This window comes from Typopeltis vanoorti, chromosome 21 (assembly GCF_054136105.1).
Source record: "Typopeltis vanoorti isolate ZY-2024b chromosome 21, IOZ_Tvanoo_1.0, whole genome shotgun sequence".
Lineage (NCBI taxonomy): Eukaryota > Metazoa > Arthropoda > Arachnida > Uropygi > Thelyphonidae > Typopeltis > Typopeltis vanoorti.
The window spans coordinates 72,875,400-72,899,310 of record NC_143569.1 but is presented as its reverse complement, the minus strand read 5'-3'; the positions used below and the strand labels follow the sequence as shown (position 1 = coordinate 72,899,310).

General features: G+C 37.7%; 1 protein-coding gene across 1 annotated transcript in view; it reads right to left on the bottom strand.

The window, feature by feature from the left end:
• The window catches only part of nrv3 (sodium/potassium-transporting ATPase subunit nervana 3), a 95,415-nt gene that overhangs the window by 2,540 nt on the left and 68,964 nt on the right, over window positions 1-23,911 (bottom strand). The window contains exons 4-5 of the mRNA XM_090411010.1: window positions 21,335-21,510; window positions 19,193-19,306 (exon numbers count right to left, since the gene is read on the bottom strand). Coding sequence (XP_090267136.1) covers window positions 19,193-19,306; window positions 21,335-21,510 — 290 coding nt within the window. The remainder of the gene's footprint in view (window positions 1-19,192; window positions 19,307-21,334; window positions 21,511-23,911) is intronic.

The following is a 23,911-nucleotide window of genomic DNA, read 5'->3' as shown; positions in this document are numbered from 1 at the left end:
CTTGCCATGGTCTTTTGGCTGATTCCTTACAAATTGCTGGCTTCCAATCATACCAACTTACTATATTTATTTCCATATGTAATTTTATATTTTCATATTAAGAGGAAAAACATCATCTGCATTGTGTAAGAAACTAATCTTAATATTTCAATAACAAATGTAATACCACTATCCTTACTACAAATAATAATAATAATGATGTAAATAAAGATCATAAATAACAATGGAAATAGTATACAATAACTTGCATCCAATTTAAAACTTAACCATCTTCTCACATAGTTCTCTTGATCTGCAAATTGATACAAGTCATGGATCACTCTGTATAATGTTCTATTTACACCATATGGTGTTCTAAGTTTCCGATCAAATTTTTCTTATGGTCACTTAAAGGTCAAAGCTAGATAACTGGGAAGAGACCTCCATATAAACTAAGGAATGTAGAAAACTGTGATTTTTAAACCACAAACAGAAAACTGTGTGTTCTGTTAGAAATTATTCTTGTTTAAGTATCTAGGTGGATACTTAAACAAGAATAAGCTGAAAGTTTCATACATAGTTGATCACATTGTACTCTGAATTGGCTTAAACCAAAAAATAAATAAATAGTAAAACATGAAATGTCATGCCAGCTGGGACTGACAATTAAAGTCTCAATGTTTCCTTCAGCGTGCCTGAGTGAAAGTGAAAAGACAGCTCTAGGAACAATATCAATAGAAAAGTGGAATTTGCAGAATAATTAGAAAATTTGGATTTTGTCAATCATGATATACAGCATCGCTTTTCCTGCATCACCAATCCTGTGCTGTTGCCAAATCCTATCATATGCCTTGGATTTCCAAGGCATATGATAGGATTTGGCACTGAGGACTTCTCAGCAAATTGGCATGTTATGGTCTACCTTCATCCTTCTGTAATTGGACCTCAAGTTTTCTCAGATGTTCACTACATGTAAATGCAGAGGATGTCCCCCTCCCCTCTCTCTTCAGATTCTCCAACTAATGCAGATGTTCTTCATGCCTCTTATTTACCTCCACACAAACACACTTCATGTACATAAATGACCTTCTGACTGACCTCAAACCTCATCCACAGTTTTGCAGATAGCACTTCACTCATATGACAGACCATGCAGTGCTCAAACATCTCATGCCATAAATACCAATCTCCATACCAATCTTCAATGGGAGCAATGACAACAGTCACCTTCACTGCTTCTGAAACACAATTTGTCCTTTCTCCTGAAAAAAAAAAAACTTAGTTCTTCACACTTATTGTTGATAATGCTTAATTCTTCTCAGATGGATTCTTACATCTAACCTATCCTGGAATAATAATCGCATCTCTATATTAACTTTAGCTTCAAAAACTTAGCATCCTCTTTTGCTCAAGATGTTACTTTTCATCTGGCTGGCTGCTTAATCTATACAAATTCCAAATCTGCCCAACCTTAGAATACTGCTCTCACATTTAGGGTGATGCATCTAAACCACTTAAAATTCTGGATGCTACTAAAGAAGCATTTGGTGGTTGACTGACAATCCCTCTCCCATATGCTCTTCAGCTACTGCCTCTGACAGTTATGCATTGTCTCTTCTACAAATATTTCCATGGGTGCTGTTCAGCAGAAATACCATCCATGCCTTCATTTCTGCTAAACCCATAGTGGCATGAGTAGTAGGTGCCCAACATCCTTTTATAGCTGAAACTGCTAACTCACTAAACCTGCTATTCTTATGCATCTATCTACCTCACGCTTGTGGAACGGTCTTCAATCAGAGTACTCCACAAGGATTACAACCTTTAGCCATTCAAAACCAGCAGCTGAAGGTTATTAGTCCTTAGGGAATACTCTTTGCTCTTGATCCCAGCCCACATACTGGCCTTTAAATAAATACTTATAGCAAATGCTATTGACCCTTTCTTTCAGTGTTACACGGTGATCAGCATTCATTTTCGAAATTATGGATTTTACAACCGTGTTATAACTAACTCTTTTTGTTATCCCGATGTTTCGATCTTCATATCATCATTAGTTCATATCAAGATCATCATCACAAGTTATTCTACTGGCATGACCTCTAATGGAAAAAAAATATATATATAAATTACATCAAGAAAACCTAATTTCCAAATTCCAAAGACTAAAAGATCGACAGAACTAGCCGCCATATTCAAATTTCTCCACGGTGTACTTGTCTTGTATATTTGTGTATGCTCCAGATGATCTTGATATGAAGATCGAAACGTCGGGATAATAAAGAGTTGGTTATAACACGGTTGTAAAATCCATAATTTTGAAAATGAATGCAACAACCAACCAGAAGCAAGAAATAACAGGAGCCACCAATCGCCTACAGGTAACATCGTTAACCTATCCAACCCCACTTTAAACAAAGAAAATCTCAATACTAAACAAAGGTTTAAATTATGCTGTAGCACCCAGATCGATAAACACTTGAATTTATTTCTAATATTGAAAGAGGTCTAAGATTCATCCCAAATAATATAGCAGAAAAAATACATTTAGAAGCCGCCAACATTTTAAATCATAACAAAATAATAACAAGCAACCTAACCAAACACGAAGTAACAGCGATGAAATCACTAAAGTCAAATCCGAATATCATAATAAACTAGAGCAGATAAAGGAAGTGCCACCGTTACTTTAAACCAAACCACTTATGTAGAAAAAACGAATCTGCTGGTCTCGGACAATAACACATACCAATTAGTTAACTACAACCCAACCAATAGAATAAAAAATAAAACAGAAACTACTTAAGTCAATTACCACATGGCCCAAAGATATGGTCAACTATCTATCCCTTAGTTGAAGGGATAGATAGCCCAACTTATCACTTAGCCAAAAAATTAGCGGCAACACTCAAGGAGTTGGTAGGTCATTCCCCCCCTCCTATATCAAAAACACACAACACTTCATTCATAAACATCAAAGACATTAAATTAAAGATTAGAAAAAGATGATTTATTAGTCAGTTTTGACATCTCTGCCCTCTTTACGAATGTCCCAATCAATGACACAATCCTTCTTTTACAGAACAAATTCCCTCCAGATATCATGCCGCTCTTTGTGCATGTATTACGTTCTGGTTATTTTGTATGGCAAAACACTTTCTACCTACAAAAAGAAGGCACAGCCAATGGGCTCGCCATTATCCCCCCCCATTGCTAACTTTTACATGGAACATTTTGAGCAACGTTGATGATGTTTTTGCAATCTGGTCACATGGTCGCCACACACTAGACACATTCCTTAGCCACCTAAACAAACAACACAAACGCATATAGTTCACAACTGAAATTGAAAAACAGAACACACTTCCGTTTCTAGATACACTTGTCACACGTCTTCCTTCGGGCAATCTTTCCTTCACAGTTTACCGAAAACCGACATATACTGGCCAATATATACACAAACTCCTACTACCACCCAACACAAAAACTAGGTGTCATCAATACTCTAAAAAACAGGGCTCTGAAAATCTGCTCCAGTGAACAGGCACTGAAAGACGAATTTAAAGTGATCAGCAATACTTTCCAAAAAAAAATGGGTACAGCCAAAACACTATTAACAAAATTCTCTACAAGATCTCAATAAAAAACAAAAACAAACCAGACTACAACAAAACTATAACCATTCCCTACATTAAAAGGACATCAGACAAAATAAACAGAGTACTACAAAAATACAACCTCAAAGCCACCTTTAAACCTCCTGCAAAATTAAAAAGCTTACTCAACTCATCCAAAGACCCATTCCCTCCACTGGCCCACCCTGGAGTATGCCGTTTTCATTGCACCTGTAACATACCATATATAGGAGAAACAGGACACACAATTCCTATCAGACAAAAACAACAAACGACACAATAAATATAATAATTATGGTGAAGCTGGCCTTTCTGATCATGCCCTGACCTTACATAGAATTGATTGGAAAAGCACCAGTTGTCTACATCACACCAAAACATGGTATGAACACTAAGTTAAGGAAGCCTGCGAGATCATTATCAAAAACCAATCTGAACAATAATGAAGGTCTAAAAATCCTATACATATGGAAGGCATATATTCGACCCACAGAACCTTCCTCTCTAAGAACAACTATAAACAGGACTGTAGTAAATCCAGGATCCTAAATCAAAAATAACAATTGTAATACTAATTATAGGACATCATTGTTACTGAAAGAAAACTATCTATAGGAAAAAATGTTTATTCATGTTATCTTAAATTAAATCTAGCTTGATGTAATTTATAATTTTTTTTTCCACTAGAGGTCATGCTAATAGAATAACATGTGATCAAATCATTGTTTCTCTAGCTTACGGTTTGTAATGCAACTCACCTTGTCTTGTATATTTGTGTATGATGATCTTGATATGAAGATCGAAACATCGGGATAATAAAAACAGTTAAAACACAGTTGTAAAATCCATAATTTCGAAAACAAATGCTACAGACTTGCAGCCTTATGTATTGTTGTGTCACCTTTTCTTAATAACTTTGATATCTATGCTCTCTACGTTTATTCGCCCCTTGGTGTCACGTGGTACCATCTATGTATAAAGGGAATTGCCCTGGGATAGAGCCAAAATCCAAATGCTCTATCCCAGGGCAATTCCCTTTATACTTCGATGGTACCACGGTACTTTGTTGCATTTGGTACCACGGATGGTACCAAATGCAACAAAGCTTCTGAGGTTCTTCTCATAAAATCTTAAGACATTTATTTGTTATCGCTGCATTAGGACAATTAGTTTAAAGGAGAAAATCTTAAAAAAGAAGTGAATACCCAGCTGTACCTCAGTGACCAACAACTGTGCAATCGTGACTGTAGACACACTACTCAAACGTCCTGCTTAGGTTCGCATATTTAGCAAGTGGTGCATCGGATAGTACTAACAAACAACTGAATCAGAGTAAGCAAAAGATTTATTTAACATACTAACATATATACAGTTCATGGAAGTCTGGGAAAGATCATTTCTAAACTACAAATTTATGTGCTATCATAATTATCAAATACGAGCAATTAATTCTCATAACTCACATAGGATTAACAATAGAGCTGTTCTATATTACTTCACACATAGGATCCTCATAACTCTCTTAATTAGAACCTAGTAAACATACATTATCACTTGTATTCACACATCCTAAGGTTATCACTCTTTAAATTACACTTATCTACATTCACAATTTATAATCTGCTACAGTCCTAAATTTTATCTTTGTTAAGTCCTTAGATCTTGATTCACATATCATTCATGTACACTATTTAACAATAAAATTTCACGATACTGTATTATAGTTATCTCCTGTGCTTGTTCCTCTCTTTACTCGTCCTTCGACTCTCAAATTGATTTCTTCGTGCTGGGGTTAGTATCTGGGATTCCTCGATCACATGCGGACCCATTCATTTCAGTCGGTCATGCCTTCTTTTCAATAGGATTCTTGGGGCAAAGTCACTCTTTCACACGTGTTGCCTTTTTACATAGATTCTGAGGCCTCTTTGCAGACTACCCTTTTCTTCTGGAGTAATGTGATTCACCTTGGACCTTGCAAGGCATAACCTTTCCCGTGGATATGCGGAGTCCTCCGTTTCCTTCTGCTGGGCATCAGGGCAGAGATTTCCCCTCGCGCTCTGGAATCGTCCCTCCACTCACGAAGTCCACACACCAAAACCACCAGGAAAAAGCCTCGTGGGGGTCCTAACTCTTATATCTCCGCAACCTATCGGCACGTTCCATAATCCCCCTCCCCTCAGACTCATCAATAGCGCTCAACGCGATATCTCTCAGTAGAGGATTTCTTCTTTTCTGCCTACTCATCATGTGCTGTGTGCACATGATATGCTTGTGGCAAGTTCCTTTAATCCTGTGCTTTTGGCCTTGGATTACGCTCTAATTCTCGCTAAAATCTGTAAGTCATTCATCTAAGCTTTGTCTATCTAATTCCTAGGAATGGTATACTGCTTTAATCATACATTAACGATCTTTTTCTCTAGATTTTCACCACCAATATTTAACTAGCTTAAGTAATCTTTCTACATAATGGAATAACACTCTTTTCTTATGCATTTTCACAATTATTATGTTTTTCTTTATTATATCCTAATTTTGTTCGCATTAATTTACAATCTTAGATGCAAGCAAATTTTCTATTATAGGGTCTTTGCTTGTTAAATTATGAATGAATCAATTCTCTTAAGAATTTTATTGATCACAATTTAACAGGCATGTAGGAGTAATATACACAAGTACAATGTCATATGTATGGTTAAATAATATAAGATGTTGCATTCAGGTAGCGGTGATTAGGTAAAGGATGGAGCAGCTATAATATTCTACACTAAACATGAAGATAAACTTCTTGAATGGCAAGTAGTTTCAAGAGTGATGTGGGCAAGTTTCAAAATGAGAGGATAGTGTTAGATATTGAATGGAGAACTTATTGACAAGTTATTCATTCAAGATCTAACATGTAAGTTTTACAAAATAACAAAGAAATTTGCATAATACCTGCTTACCAGTAGAAGATGAGAAACACCTAAATTATTGTATGTGAAAGTTTATATCAGAATGTGTAAAATATTGGAATTTATTTATTGTAAAACAGAAAGCTAAAAAAAAAAAAAAATCAAGAATAATGTTCAGATTAGCATTTCACGTAAAGGAATAATAGCTTAATTTATGTATTATCAAACTATCAAAAAATCTTAAGTCGCTAGGTAAGAAATGACTAATAGGATCAATGGTCACGTCTAAGCCCCAAGTACCTGTCGTAATGCCAAAGGCTCACGTAAGCGCTTTTCCTCGAACCTAATAGCAAGGGAATCAAACCTAAGGGCGATGTAAACTGTGGATCATGTGAAAAACAATACAGAAAAGAGGGCGCTGAGAAAAAGTATTTAAGGCAATATGCGCCAAGCTCAAGGCTTTTTTCCTGTTTTCTTTGAATATTATGGAGATCGAGGACTCTCGACGTGTGATCGGAGATAGGACAAGCCGAGGGTGCTATGTCAACGACAGCCGGCCGTATTCGTGACCTGCGCCGAGAGGTATTCTGCAGAGATACGTACGAGAATCAACAGCTCATGGAGAATGGTGCCAAACGCTGTATGATCCACCTGAGCAAGTGGAGAAAGCTTGTAGCAACAGCCATTTCTTGATTTGTGTCCGGTAACAAAGAACGGAACAACTCAGTCACAAGATGAAGGATGACCAGAGCAACACGTGGCAGCTAGCTATTAGACCTGCGGAGGGACTTGGTAAAGTAAAGATACTTTTGTTTTATATCTTGAGATTTTTGAAGGTAGAATTTGTGTCTTGATAAAGCAAGACTGAGGATATTTTAGAGAACTTTGATAGGATAGAGTAAATAATACAGCCAATTTCATTAGACAAAGAATTGTATATCATAAATCTCTAACGTGTATATGACTGAATTAGTGAAAACCCTTGTTAACTGAGTAAACTTAGTTCTGAAATGGACGATTTGGAATTCTTCCAAATGATAAATCCCCAACAGATTTTTCCTTATTTCTCTGGAGAGGACTTTGATGATGTGGGAACATTCTTTAGACACGCATTAGAGCTTAAGAGGGGTGCTCAATGGAGCAACTTCCAACTCCTAACATTGCTTCGTAGCACACTAATAGGTAAGGCAAAAAATTTCGTTTATTCTCACCCTGTTTTAAAAGGGACCCTGAGTTATGAGGACTTTAAAAGAACACTCACCTCTGAATTCTTCAGGAAGGGAGGGATCATCCAAACATTTAAGAAATTGTACAAATATATGCAAGAAAAAGGGGAAGGGGTGACTAGTTTTTTTTAACAGAATATTAACACTCACCCAGGAACTTAGGGCCTCAACTGAGGAGGGAACCCATTTTCAATGGTTAGCACTCCAACAATTCCGGTCGCGACTCGCATATGAATTGTAAGAGAGTATTTACATGAAAAAGGTTGGAAGTCTTGATGAATGTTATGAAGCTGCCAGAGAAAGGGAGAAAATGTTGGAGAATTTGGCTCAGACCCTTCAAATAAGAAAACTGGTGATGGGGAAATCAAAAGAAAGGACTCACCAGGAGGACAAGGGCCTGTTGGCGCCAAGCTCTGACGATGAAGGCAAGATATTATTATTATTATTATTATTATTGTTGTTGTTGTTGTTGTTCCGGGAAACTCCAAGGAGTCGACAGACTCATCGAGGGAGGCCCTAACATCACGTCAAGAACAACTATTCAACATTCACACAGTATCTATCATACCTTGCCTTGAACTCATTCACGGTCGTAGCACCCACAACAGACTCTGGAAGCTTATTCCACTCATTTACCACTCTCCAAGTAAAGAACCTAGCTCTAACACCCTTGTCAACCACGCTCTTGCCCAGCTTCCATGCATGGCCCCTAGTCCTCCCACCACCAGTCATATTTTCAAAAATATCTTCTGGATCAATCTTATAAAAACCCTTCAGTAATTTGAATGTCTCAATCATATCACCCCTCCTTCGCCTATCGTTCAATTTCTGCAACCCACAAATCTTCAACCTATTCTCATAAGGTTCATTCCACACAGACCTGCTATCATCTTGGTCACTCGTCTCTGGACCCTCTCCACTTCCTCCCCATCACGAAGAAACCCTGGTGGCCATAACTGGGCACAGAAGTCCAGATGGGGTCTTATCAAGGCTCGATACAGAGGAACAACAACTTGTTCGTCTCTGCATGTTAAAGTATTTTTCAGAAGCCAAGTGATTTGGTGAGCTGTTTTAGTTACTTTTGCAATGTGCCCCCTAAACTTCAACTCCCTATCCACCAACACTCCCAAATCCCTGGCCTCATCAATCTCCTGGAGTATGGTTCCACCAATGCGATATACTGCTGCTGTTCTTTTCACCCCAAAGTGCATAACCTTACACTTTGCCACATTAAATTGACATCCATTTTTCCTAGCCCAGTCCTCCAAACTATCCAAATCATCCTGTAAAATTTTAACATCCTGTGCACTCACAATTGCTCTACCCAACTTTGCATCATCAGCAAACAAGTGAACACTTCCTCTCAGATCCTTTCCAATATCATTGATGAACAAATTGAAAAGCAGTGGTCCAAGAACAGAGCCCTGTGGCACTCCACTAGTCACAAGACGTCTTTTAGACTACTCCTGAATAAACCACTGTTTGATATCTCTCCTTCAACCACCCTCCTATCCATCTCACCAACCCAATATCTATACCCATCTGCTCCAGTTTACTGATTAGGGTTCCATGTGGTATCCTATCAAAGGCCTTGGCAAGGTCCAGTAGTATCACTGTAAATCCATTACCCCAATCCAGTTCAGCCGTCACTGTGTTATAAAACGTGAGCAAGTTACTGAGGCATGATCTACCCTTCACAAATCCATGTTGTCCCCCATACAATATCCCATTTTCATCTATCCAATCCTGTATTCTTTTCTTGACTAATTTCTCTAAGACCTTGACAATGATTCCTGATATGCTAATCGGTCGGTAATTTACAACAGCAGTCTTGGAACCACCTTTATGCAGTGGAACTATTTTCCCCTCCTTCCACCAGCTCGGGACTAACCCAGACCCGAGACTCAAATTAAACAAAATGGTCAAGGGTACTGACAATTCTTTAGCTGCTTCTCGTACAACACGAGCTGGTATACCATCCAATCCCACAGATGTATTGACATTGAGGTTATGCAATAGACTACTCACCTCCACTTCATTAACCACAATTCCCATGTAATCTACTGGTTTATTCGTTTCTGCAATGTCACCACCTGGATGATATACTCTTGCAAAGTGCTCACTCAGTAACTCAACTATCTCAACTGATTCAGTTACTTCCCTACCATCGGCATTCTTTAAAATCAATCTGCCATGTACATTTTTCCTGTTACTTGCTACATATCTAAAAAACTGTTTAGGATTCTCTTTAGCCTGCATGGCCAATGTTCTTTCGTAATCCTTTTTTGCTTTTCTTACCACACTCGTCACCCTTCTGGCCTGCGCTTTATACCGTTCATGTGCCTGCCGGTCACCCTTCTCCTTAAATTTCCTCCATAGTTGTTTCTTTTTTTGCAGCTCAAGCTTAATGGTGTTATTCATCCATTTAACCCCTACTTGATTTATTATTCGGACTCTAGGTATACAGTCAGCCATTGCTTCATGCAAGCACTTCTTAACTACCTCCCATGCACTATCAACTTCTAGTCCTTGCAGTTGTACATGCCATGGCACTGAATCAATCAAACTCCTAAGCTTGTCATACTTTCCAGCCCGATAATTCCACATGTACCCTGTCTTAATTGAAAATTCTACACCTTTAGCCACCTCCTAAGTTAAGACACTATGATCACTCTCACCGATTGGTGGCAATGTGGTCATATTTGTTACAGCCAAATCCTCAGATGTAATTACTAGGTCAAGCACCTAGTAATTACATCTGACCCCTAGTATTTTCCATTACATGCTGTCGCAGATAGTTATCCCTTAATAACCGCATAAAATCCAGTTCCTTCCTTCTGTGCGTCCTCTCCTCACTCCAATCAATGCGACCATAGTTGAAATTTCCCATAATAATCACCCTCCTTCCACTCATTTCTTCTATTTGCTTGTGCATACTGTCACCACCATCTTTTCCATCACCTGGTCTATAGCAGCACCCAATTGTATATTTAGTTCTGCTAGCCACAATCTCACACCAAATGGCCTCAAATGTGCTCTTTTCTCTATCCTGCAATTCAACTTCTATTCTCCTTGGCTGGAGCTCATCAGCTATCATCAACAATACTCCTCCCCCCATTTTATTCTCTCTGTCATTCCTGAACACACGATACCCATCACATTCAATCCCACTAGTTATATCATCTACAGTCAGCCATGTTTCACTAATACCTATAACCTGTGGTCTGGAAGTGCCAACCATGGCCAAAAACTCTTCCTTCTTGTTCCTAATACTCCTAAGTATTGGTGTACATGAATTTAAGACCCCCATTAGCCCCAACCCTACCTTGATGCCTTATATTAACTATCCCACTCAGATTTGTTGTCCTTATTTGCTCTGGCATATTATATTCATTCTTACATTCAACTGCCTCCATAAGGACTGTATATCTACTCCCCCCCCCTTAACAAATCTAGTTTCCCTGAATTTGCACATCCACTACATTCAGCAACACTTTCTCAAGTCTTCTTACACCGTAACAATTCAAATGCAAGCCATCCTTCACCTTCCATCAAGGTGAAGAAAACCTCACCTTGATGGAAGGATTAGTGGAAGAGGTCCCGTGCAATTTCCTACTAGACACAGGAGCCCAAGTTTTGGTCATTCCTTTTTTCGATGTTCTAAAGGCTTGGCTCTTTAAATGCCAAGAATCTCATCGAATTTCAGCAACCCCCCCCCCACACACACACTAGTAGGTATTGCCAGGATCGAGCTTTCTTCCACTACAAAAATAAGAGTATAGATATCCATACCTTGCTTTCCCATAAACCTCACACACGAACTAATAGTTCTCCTGAGATGTCAGGCCTAAGCAGTCAGGTTGTTCTGGGCATGGATTTCCAGGAAAAAAAAAATCGATTCGCATGTGATTTTGGGAACCAATTCCTGTCCCTTTGTGGAAAAACCGTCCAACCCAGACACAGACACAGCCTACATGAAAGGGGGGAAACGATTGAAACCATGCAAATTGAAGTAAGTACATTAGAGAAGGATCATGATGAATGGAAAGAAAGGCTTGCACACAGTGCCATGGAACTGCATGACTCCGATCATGTCAAGAAAGAAATTAGCGAATTCTTCCAGTCAGCATACAGGGAATACCCCCAAAGTATTCACCGAGGGAATCACTTCCCTCTGCTGTATGAATGTGGTAGAGCACACACACACACACACACACACACACACACACACACACACACACACACACACACACACACACACAGTGCAGGTTACCTCGGAAACTCCAAAATATACAAGACAATATAAGACCCCCCCCCCCCACCAACTGAAACACCAAGACAAATTAGAAAAACTCTTGATAGAGTATGAGAAGGCAGGAATTATTGAAAGGTCAAATTTCTGTTGGAACAGCCCTTTCATTCTTGTTGAGAAATCGAATGGAGATCCGAGATTTGTGCTAGACTTGAGGGAGGTCAACAAGGTTACCAAACCCATCGATTTCCCTGTCTGCATGATAGAGGAATTGTTGGTTGGCCTGGAAGGAGCAAGAATATTCTCGAAGCTAGACCTGAACTCTGGCTATTACCAAATCCCCCCTCAGTAAGAAGGGCAGACAGTATTTTGCTTTCGCCACAAAGTGGCAAAAGTACCAGCTGTGCCATCTTCCCCAGGGAGCAAGAAACTCAGCCATGAGTTTTCCGAGTCTCATGAACACTGTGTTAGCTGATGTATTAGGCAAGGGAGTCGTGCTTCCAGGACAACTTGTTGATCTACTCATCCACACTAAGAGAACATCAGGGAATCCTGCTGAAGGTTCTAGATAGACTGAGTAGGGCCTGTCTATCACTTAAGTGCTCAAAATGTAGATTATTTTTGAAAGAAGTGGAATACCTGGGACACATAGTGAATGATGCAGGAATAAAACCAGCCAAGGACAATGTGAGTGCTATACTGGAAGCGAAGCGAAGACCATACATTAAAAATTCGGAAAAATATATAGAAAAGAGCAATGCTAACAATAATGGTAAGGACCTACTGAATTTTTTTGTTTAGGACAGACAAATCATTACCAACACCATATTCCATCAATATAGATGTTTGCAAATTCAAGAAGATATAAAAGAAGCATTATTGACTTATTATTGATAGTGATATCCTTACACAGGTTCAAGATTTGAAACACAGGAAGTAATCACCATTTAAGTTTTCACAGCAGGATTAAAATGAATATGATACTGAAAGAGAAAATATGTATAAAAGATTTAAAATGAATTGAATGTAAGCAAATATACGAATATTATTCATGAACTGAAAGTTTGGAAATAAGAGCCATGCCTTACTTCTTTGACTATGACAAAGCCTTCTGGATTAAGTTACTACACTCTTACATCAACATATTGGGGTGCAAGTGAGGACTCAGAAGTTAAAAAAAAGAGTTGTAGGCTGTCATTGTTTAGAAATACTTCTTGTGATAGGCTGTACAAAGGATAGAGGTGGATGGAATAAAAGAGGAAGAAGGAAAGCAGGTCCAGCAAGTTTGTAGTTGCACAATAAAGGGGGGGGGGGGTGCTGAGCAGCTACTACTCTCTCTTGTATTAACAAGAGAGTAGTAGCTGCTCTCACTGAAGTACCTGTAGAATACCAAGCTAAAACACTGAGATATTGTCTACGAACCAAATTGCTCTTCTCTAAACAGCATCAAGAATTTTTAGAGAAGTTTTATGTGCTCCAGCTCAAACATGTGAACAGTATTCTAAGCATGGATGAATTTGGGATTCCTGATGGATATTTTCTATCAGTGTTCCATCATCTGTTATCTTAATTTTTCAAAGCATTGAAGATACTAAAATATTCTTTTATCTTTATTTTTATCTGTGCCACTTTTTTGATATATAAATTCTATACTGAATCTTCCCAGGATGTTTAACCATTTTTACACATAAGTTACATTTTCTGTGTCCATCACAGAGTTCATCTTTGAAGAAAATTTCTAAGCAAGTTTCTTTGAACACCTGAGGGTTATAATCATTAGGAAAAACTGTAGAGGGAAGGAGGAAGATGAGAAATTGGTTTGATGAGTTCAGAGCTGAACCACATATGAGCATAAATTAGCAGCTACTGATTAGAAGAAAGTAAAGGAATGGTAGTGGCTAGTTCTGTGGAGCAGTTCTAAGGGAGGGAACTATTGTTCCCAAATGTGGAAACAATATTCTAATGTTGGATGAATTTGAGCTTTATAAAGTGAAAGTTGAACAGGAGAGAAGTACAGTACTGTTTATAACAAAAAAAACTTTTCAGAGGGGTGCTTAAGGGTCAAAGCTGTATAACTGAGAGGAGACCCCCACATAGCCTTTAAAGGAATGCGGAGAACCGACCAGGGCTTCTGACCTAATGTCCAATCCTCACCTTCTCGTGGTGCACCCTGTTGGGTATCTACTTGGATACTGAACGAACGAGGATGGGCTGGCAATTTGGGATTTAGCCGACCAAATTGTATTCTTATTGGTTAAACCAAAATAAAAAATGATGGTACAACATGACAAAATTTCATGCCGGCTAGGGCATCGCCTGGTTAAACAAGGCCCCCGTTGTTTTCGCCAGGGAACCAGGGCGAACAGCAAAAAGTCAGCTACTGGAACAAATCTGAAAACAAACCCCAATTCAACATCACCAGAGTTAAAGATCGGTACTATCAACATAAGAAGCCTGAATGGCAAAGAAATGGAGTTGCTGAGGAATTAGATAAGTACCAGATCGACATAATAGGGGTGACTGAAACAAAAAAGACCAAAACTGGTGAGATCTTTCTGAGCAATAAATACAAAATGTTATATTCAGGCAATGACAATCTAGGAAAAGGAGGAGTAGCCATAGTATTCAACACAAAATACGAGGCTAATTTTCTTGAATGGCAGTCAGTCTCAAGTAGAGTAATGTGGGCAAATATGAGAATGGGGAACTGGACAATAAGACTTATTTGTGCCTATGATCCCACAGTTCTACTAAGGTAGAAGTGGAGCAATTTTTTGATGCTTTAGAAAAAGCAACTGACACAATGAAAATGAAAAGTTGGTCCTTGTTGGGGATCTAAATAGCAGAGTAGGAAATGATTGTGAGACATACAAAAATATTTTGGGAAAATTTGGAGAAAAGAGCAAAGCTAATAATAATTGCAAATATCTGTTGGATTTCTGCTCAGGACATGGACTGGTTATTACTAACACCATGTTCCAACATAAAAATGTGCACAAATTCACATGGAGAGAAGAGGCTAGGAATAAGAAAAGTCTCATTGACTATGTTACTGTTGATAGTGATGTTTTCTCCCTGGTGCAGGACACCAGAGTGTACAGAAGATTTGAAATTGGAAGTGATCACTATTTAGTCTTGAGTAGGATAAAATTGAATTTCATATTGAAAAGAATAACATGTAAGAAAGTTTTAAAGCGAATAAAAGTTGAGCAGCTCTCCAGATGTGAACTGCAGACTAAAATACACAAAGAGTATTGAAGAAAAAATGAAAGAGTTTGAGAACAGGAATCAAACCTTGGAGATTCAGTGGCAAGCCTTGAAAAAAACCCTGATTGATTCTGCCAGAGAGGCATGTGGTGAGGTTGTCTGTAAGGATAAAAAAATCAAAACTCCCTGGTGGACACAGGAAGTTAAAGAGGCAGTGAAGGAAAAGAAAAAAGCATATCAAAAGTTCCTGTCAAATAAGTCATCTTGTGCTCTTAGAGATTATAGAGACAAATGCAAGAATGCTAAACATTGTGTAAAACTAGCTAAACAAAAGTCATGAGAGGACTTTGGCAAGAATATAGAAAATAAATATCAAGAAGGTGGCAAAATATTCTGGAGGTTGTTGAAGAAGCTTAGGAATGGAGGAAAGAGTGCTGTAAAAGGAGTTAGAGATGATAAAGGTGGCATGAAAACGGGAGAAAAAGATATCCTTGAAGTATGGAACAATTACTTTGAAAAACTTCTAAATGAAACAAGCAGTGATGACAGCATAGTGGTAAAAAACACTGACCAGGCATGCAGTCAGGAATACATATCCATACTTGAAATAGAAAAAAGCCATCAAAGGCTTGAAATGTGGAAAGAAATGTTTCAAATGTTGAAATGTGCAGCAGGAGTAGATGATATTCGACCAGAAATGCTGAAGTATGGTGGTGTGAGAGTCTTACAGTGGCTGCACCGCATAGTTCAGAAGGCCTGGACAGAGGGACGAATTCCCGATGATTGGAGTAGAGCTCTCATAGTACCCATATATAAAAAGGGAAATAAAACTGCATGCAAGAATTACAGAGGTATTTCCCTACTGAGTGTTCCCGGCAAGATCTATGCAAGTATACTTCAGAAACGGTTGAGAAGAATTGTGGAAGAAAATCTTGGTGAAGAACAAGCTGGATTCAGGCCAAATAGAGGATGTCAGGATCAGATCTTCACTTTACGACAAATAGTCGAGAAAGCATGGGAATATAACAAAGATCTGTATTTAAGTTTTGTAGATCTAGAAAAGGCATATGACAAGGTGCTAAGAGAGAAGCTATTCAATACGCTACAGGTATGGTGTCAATGGGGCATTATATCAAGCAATACTTAGTCTTTATTTGAGTTGTAAGTCAGCAGTTAGAATTGAAGGAAGTACAGGAAGATGGTTTAATGTTAAATCTGGTGTGAGACAAGGATGTACATTATCCTCTCTGTTATTCATTATCTATATGGATCACATTATGAAGGAAAGTGGTATTAAACATGATATCAAAATTGGAGATGTTAATGTCAGCTCTTTGCTTTATGCAGATGATGTTATACTTCTAAATAAATCCGCTACAAGTCTGCAAGATTCTCTGACTAAATTGAATAGCTGTTGTAATAGATATGGTATGAAGGTCAGCAATAAAAAGACAAAGACAATGAAAATAGGTAGAATCATTGAAAATGTCAACTGTGTTGTGAATGGAGAACCTGTGGAACAAGTAAAACATTTCAGCTACTTAGGCACAATTTTTACTGAAGATGGTAAATTAAATATAGAAATAGACAGAATCAGCAAAGCTGGTATGGTGGGAAGTCAATTGAATAAATTCATATGGAATAAGAGAGAAATCAGTCGGAACACTAAATTAGCTGTATACAAGACAGTGTTCAAACCAGTTTTAACTTATGGATCTGAGAGCTGGGTCAGAAGTAAAACACTTGACCAAAGACTAGAGACCACAGATATGAGAGTTCTGAGAAAGATTATAGGCGTGAACAGATGGCATCAATGGCAATATCATATTAAAAACGAGGATATTAGGAAAGAACTTGACATTGTCAGCACCCAGGAATGCATTAGCAGAGCTAATCTCAGGTGGTATGGTCACTTAAACAGAATGGGCGAGGAAAGATTAGCAAAACAAGTGTTCTCTGCTAGGTTGGCAGGAAAACGACCCAGAGGAAGACCAAGATATAGGTGGACTGATACGGTACAAAGTGCCTTAGACGATAGAAATATAAGATCTGATAATGTTGGAGTCTTGACAAGTAACAGACTGATTTGGAGGAAAATTGTAGATAGGAAATTAATAATGATGTAATTTTTTTCATGTAGTACTATCATATCCTGTACACCCCTTGAGGGTACATAGCAGGAATTTGATGATGATGACTTTTCAGAGGCAGAAGAGGATATGAATCTGATGTGGTTTTGCCAGGACAGACTAGATATTTACTTTTATTATGGATGTGCATTCAAAACACATCAGCTTTGTCAAGAGACTTTTCCTGGTTATTGAATTCCATGATCTTGAAAATTTACATCACCACTTCTGAGTGGCACAATTTTTGTGCTATAAAATGGAGGAAGAAGAACTGAGAGGATACCATCTAAGAACTGAGAGGATACCATCATGGAAGAGGATATTTCTCAAGCAATTGCATATGGAGGTGCTGCTGCTTGAAAAATTGGCTTTAGCCAACTATTTCAACTGGGCTCAAGAACTTTTGTCAGATAATCATTGATTCAGTATTTTGTCACTAGTTTCTATAATAATAGTGCATGTGGAACTAACAATTTCCCGTGTGATTTTCAGACAAGGTGATGTTCACTTTAGACTGCATTTTCAAATATCACAACCAATCACATTGGCCAATCAAATTCCACATGTAGTTATTCAGTCAAGATATCAATAACAATTCTCCATTGAAATTTGGGTAGGTATTTTTGGAAACAGATTGACAAAGCTGTTTTGTCAAACAGGCTTACAAGTCCTTTGTACCTGGACTTCTTGCAAAACCTGGTAGAAATGACTTCCACAATGCTCTTGATGTTCCCCTGGCATGGAAGAGAAACATTATTCATGCATGATGGAGCTCCACCACAGTTGTGGGGGGACCCTGAAATATACTGATCAAGGTGAGTCAATTACATGGCCTCCTCACTCACCTGACCAAAAATCCTACAGATTATTTGCAGGACCACTTGAAACAATTGGTGTACTCAACCCAAGTGAGGAATGTTGAACTGTGGAAACATGTTGACATGCATGCATGTACTGCCATTAGATAACAACCAGGAACTTCAAGCATGTACCATTGTCAATGGGTGAAATGATCACCCATTGACATTCATCAATGGATGATAGCTGGCAGTTGAGGTCATTTCAAATGACCTGCTGTGAGATAAGTTCATCTTTGTGTTTCCTTTGCTAGGTAACAAGAAGTTCATTCTCATTTCCTAATTTTCCCCTTTATCTGCATTGCAGGTTATTAGCATTTGTTATATATATATATAAAAAAAAAATCAGCTAACGCCATTTTATTCCCGTATATGGGAGTAGGCGAGGCCATTTAGCCCTATCTAAGTTTTGGAGACTGAGTGGGCAGTTCAATCTCCACTGGTACCAATCAGAGATAGATGGCCCAATGCTATCACAAATTAAGAGGCACCCAGTGAAGAGAGACGGCTCAAATGTGCCGCCATCTCGTGGTCCCTAACATAATATATTTAATGTCTGAATTAATGTGGGTTCTACGGTCGATTTTCTTGAGTTTACGGGAGGAAAAACCTGCTTGCCCATGCCAGAGATTGACTAATTCGGGAACCGATCGAAAAAAGGCTTAGAAAAATTTCCTCTAGTCGCCAACTAGACTCGAAACCAAGTCTTCCTTCATGCGGCCAAGCACCGTGGTATGCAAACGTCACATCTACTGAGCTACACAGGCTCTCCATATATATATATATTTGGCTTAAAAGTAATCAAAGAATCAATCACCAAAGTCTGAAAGATTTCCTCTTGGGTCATCTTATATAAAACAGAAAATCCACCAAATGAGAATAAGCATTTATAGGATTTGATCACTATAATACTATGAATCTACTAAACTTAAAAATATGAATTACACTGACAATACTGTAGATCATTTTAACACACAGTATCTTGAAAAATATTTTAATAAAATTTTTATACTCACTTCACCCTCACATGATATCACAACAAACTTGCCATTATAACTTTTTTTCATATCATCTGGCATATTGTCTGGCAAATCGTTTTCTGAATAGGGCTCAGGTTCCCAACCATATATCTATATAAAATAAACAACTTCTATGCCTTATAAACACACACAAAAAAAAAATAAAAAAAAGACTAAGTGATAAGAACCAAATGAATCACAAAAAATGATTTAACAACTTTAAATTCTTTAATTTTTTTTTTTAAAAGTGATACAGTCTTACCATAAATACTGTCAACTTCCACACATCCCCATGCTGTCCACAGTATTGCGTGAGCCCAGTTCAGTCAGTGGGCTCAGTCAGTGTGCAGCTAACGTTCACATATTTATCAGTTTATCAGAGTTGTCTAGCTGTACGGGTTAACATGCTATGGAGGGAGATTATGAGAGCTGTGTAACTGTAATCACGCTTCACAAGGTTGGAATGCAGCCACCTGTTATTTTCAATATGCTAAAAGCACTTGGGATCAGTAGGATGTTGTGTATTGGACTATTAACTATTGTAATGATACAGAAGATGTATCTGACTGCCAAAGAACAAGTAGACCATTCTGCATTAGGATATAACAGCTTGTGAGGGCTGTGAAAGCATGCTGCTATCGTAATTCTATGAGAATGCAGAAAGTGATGAACGTTTCACAGAGAATGATTATCACACGTATGAATTGATGACCTGGGGTAAGAGCATATTCTACTGGACGCTTCTTAACACAACTTATGCAGCAGAGGGTGTTAAAAATCAAAAGGCACTTCTCCAGCAGTAAGTGAACAACAGACATATCCTCTTCACAGATGAGATTTTCACCACTGAAGTCATTTAACTGCCAAAACAATCAAGTATATGCCTTAGATAGTCGTACAGCACGTCATAGCACCCAGGATTCAGAGAGAGATCATCACCCTGTGTCAGTGATGGAGGGGGGCTGACTTATCAGGGGTATCCAAATGGCATTTCTGTGAAATGCTTCTGCCAAAGTGTATCAAGACACCGTGCTAGAACTACCCTTGGACGACACCATGGTAGACAGTGAACCTTCCTACAGGACTCAGCCCCTACACACAAGGCAAGACCACACAACAGTGGTTGGAGACAAATATGCGTGACCACATATCACCATCTGATTGATTGTCTGGAAGCTCTGATCTGAATCGGTTTGACTTCATATTGATTGGAGCTTGAGAGAATAGTCTGCAAGAAATCACACCCTCCAGCATTGCTAGCCTGAAGGTGGATTTGGAGCGTGAAGTGACAACATTTCCATTAGATGTGTGTGTGTGTCACCATTGATATGGCCTCACAGACTTCAGGCATGTGTGAAAGCAAAATGGGGACATTTTGAACATTGAGTGCTGCTATGTGCACGTTATACACGTAGTTTGTATGTGCTGAAAGCTGTAAATGACTTACTAATAGATTAAAGGTTTACGTACTGTTCAAATTGTAACAGTATTGATGGCCAGACTAGGTACAAATACCTGATATGTCAATTTATATTTAATTTGTAGCTAAATGAAAGGTAAGAAAATCTGAACAAAATAATGCTAGCTACTCTAAAAAAAAAAAAGTTATAACTAGTTGTACAGCTGACTCATTATATCAAACTAACATAGACCACAGGAATAGTTAGTGAAGTTAGAAAGAAATTAGTAGAAAGAAATGAAGGACGTCCGAATTGGTCGCCAACATGCGAAATCACGTGCTTTATAGGTAAAATTTTCCAAATGTTATACACGCGACATAGTTAACTACAATAATCATAAAAGAGAAGTTAATTTTTCGACTGGTAATAATAAACAACTCATCCCACAATACGGACTGATTACCCTATTATCGGAATGGATTCTCCTTTTTCTGAGATGCGCAGAAGTGTCGAAGGATCTCTAATCGGTGGGCAAACTATAATAATGATAACTTAACCATGTGGCACTGTCATAGTATCCTGTACACCTGATCTCTTGAGGATTTATATAAAGAAATTAATACAACAATAATAATAATCTGTTCTTTCAACAATTTGATTTAATGTTTTAATAAATGGCCATGTACTAAAAATATTTTCTTTCATTCTTCAAATATAGTAGCTATAATTGAATACTTACTCGGTTTAGCTTGATTAAGATACATGGGTGACGATCAAAATAGCTGTAACTCTTTTCTGAAGTGCACTCCTTAGGTATGTCTTTAAATGGAATATGACATGCTTTGTCTCCTGTTGGCCTCTGATCTTCAGTACAAGATATGACAGAGGACCCAACAACGTTATTGGCATATGATGCTAAACAAAATTAGTTTTAGTTAGTACAATATAAAGAAATATCTTACAATACAAAATTGTACATATTTTGAATCTATATAGAGTACTAATGATTTTTACTGATGATTAAATGACAGTTCACAACCTCTGGTATGCAAAACTACCTTTACTGGTCTCACAGGTTCCTGTGTAATAGTACATGCTGGCACATGGAGAAGGCTATCCAACTACCACTTCATTGAAATTTATCACCTCCAAGAAGAATTGGAAAGCAAACAATCTCAGTCATAGAATAGCACATTACTTCCCACCACATATTCAGGTGGACAGACTTTCTCCTATTATGTAAAATGAAAACAAACCATCTGAATGTGGAACCCATGAACTGATATGAAATCAACTTGTCAATAAAGCAACATCAATTATTTCACTCAAAAAGTTCTTATATACCTTGTAAAATGCATGCTGCACATTGTATTATACTTCTGAAATACTGCTTTAGACAACTGAAAAATGAATTCGTAATTTTGCATATGAAGTTGATTTATTTTGCAGCAATTAGTTTTAAACCCAAAAATGCACCTCATCTGAAAACATACAACGTGGGCTAAAATCATAACTGGTAAGCAGAATCTTAATGAGGGGTAACTGTGCAACAGTCAATTCAATAACCTTGAGAAAAGGTTTGGAAAACCACTGATCTAAATGATGGTTATCTTGATCACTTAAAAGGAGAAGGAATGATATCAGAGTAAGCAATACATGATGAATCTTCCAAGAAATCTGTGATCTTTTTTTTATGTAGTATCAGCCCACATGTATAGAATAGTGACAACTGGGCTGATACAATATTACTCAAGGACCACATATTTCTTTGAAGATATTGTGTGGCCATGCAACTGAAGAAAGTTGTGAATCCTGAAATCTGTATGTATTATGTATTTATTTCCCCAAAGGTTTTGTTTTCTGTCAATCATTCTTTCCTCATAGAAATATATATTTTAAACATTAGCATCTGAACATAATTATTCCTCCTCATCTAGCCATTTCTTTGCAGTATTTTAAATGAAAAATTAAGAATGCAAAAGTCCTTACTTCTCATTGTCCACAGAATTATTCATTTCATCACTTAAATTTTGATATTTGAAGTTCCATTATCAGATTATATGTCATTTTAATCTGATAATAGTATCAGCTTTATCTTCTAAAATTATAACTTGTATCTAGATATAAGTTTATAAACTAATTACTGCAGATAGTTTGAGGACAATTAGTGGACTTAACAGATAGCATCATTAGAAGAATCATTAAAAAGAAAGACATTAGGATAGTGACATGAAGATTCAAATCTCAAACACAAGGTTGTTCAAGCTAAAGAACATTAGTATGGATGGGCCAGAAAGTCAAGGAGAAAGAAGAAACTTGATAACACTGGATTTGAAATACATCTTTAGGAAACACAGGGGGGGGGGACTATTCCACAGCAAGTGAAGGAATGAAGAGGACAAAAATTTGTTCTACAAGTTTGGAATTGAACTGTCAAGTCATATTGAATGGCTTGTGTCTTATAATTGACCTCTCAATTGCCTCTTGACCCTTTCCAGTATCTCCTCATTCTTTTGAAAACCAAGTGAGCAAATCTGTGCACAATAATCCATATAGTCTGATCAAAATATTATACAATGGAATCATAATATCCTTACTCTTACATGTTAGTCTTCTCCACATGACTGATAATGCACTGTGCTGTTCTCATGATTTTAGCAAAATTGTCCTAAAATTTTCAGATCCCTTGTCTCCTCTAAGATATCCCCACCAATCTTATACTCTGCATCCAACTGTTCTTCTAAATTTCAAAACCTTATGCTTTTCCACATTAAACTGCCAGCCCACTCATTTGCCTATTTACCCAGTAAGTTCACTTGCAAGGTACAACATATGTTCTACTCCTCATAGCTCTCTTCAACTTTGCATCATCTGCAAACAACAGTATATCATTCTTCACAATATCATTTAGATACAAATTAAACAGCAATAGTTCCAAAATAGACCCTTGGGTCACACACTAATGACTTTCCTCTTCTGGGATATCACTTCCCCCATACATAACTTGCTGATACCTATTACCCAGTCAATCCAATGTACTAATCTACTATCCCCCCCCCCCACTGTCTAATTTAATTACCAGCTTGTCAGTCATGTGGCAATCTATCAGAGACTTTAGCAAAATTTATATCTATCACTGTGTATTCATCCCCTTTGTACAATACATATGCCACTTTGTTATAAGTAAGTAGATTACTGAATCACAATCTTCCTTTAGTAAACCCACACTGTCTATCAAAGAGAATGTTACCAACCCAATTCTGAATCCTGGTGATCACTAGCCACCAGGGGTGAATTCTCCATACTTGCTATGCAA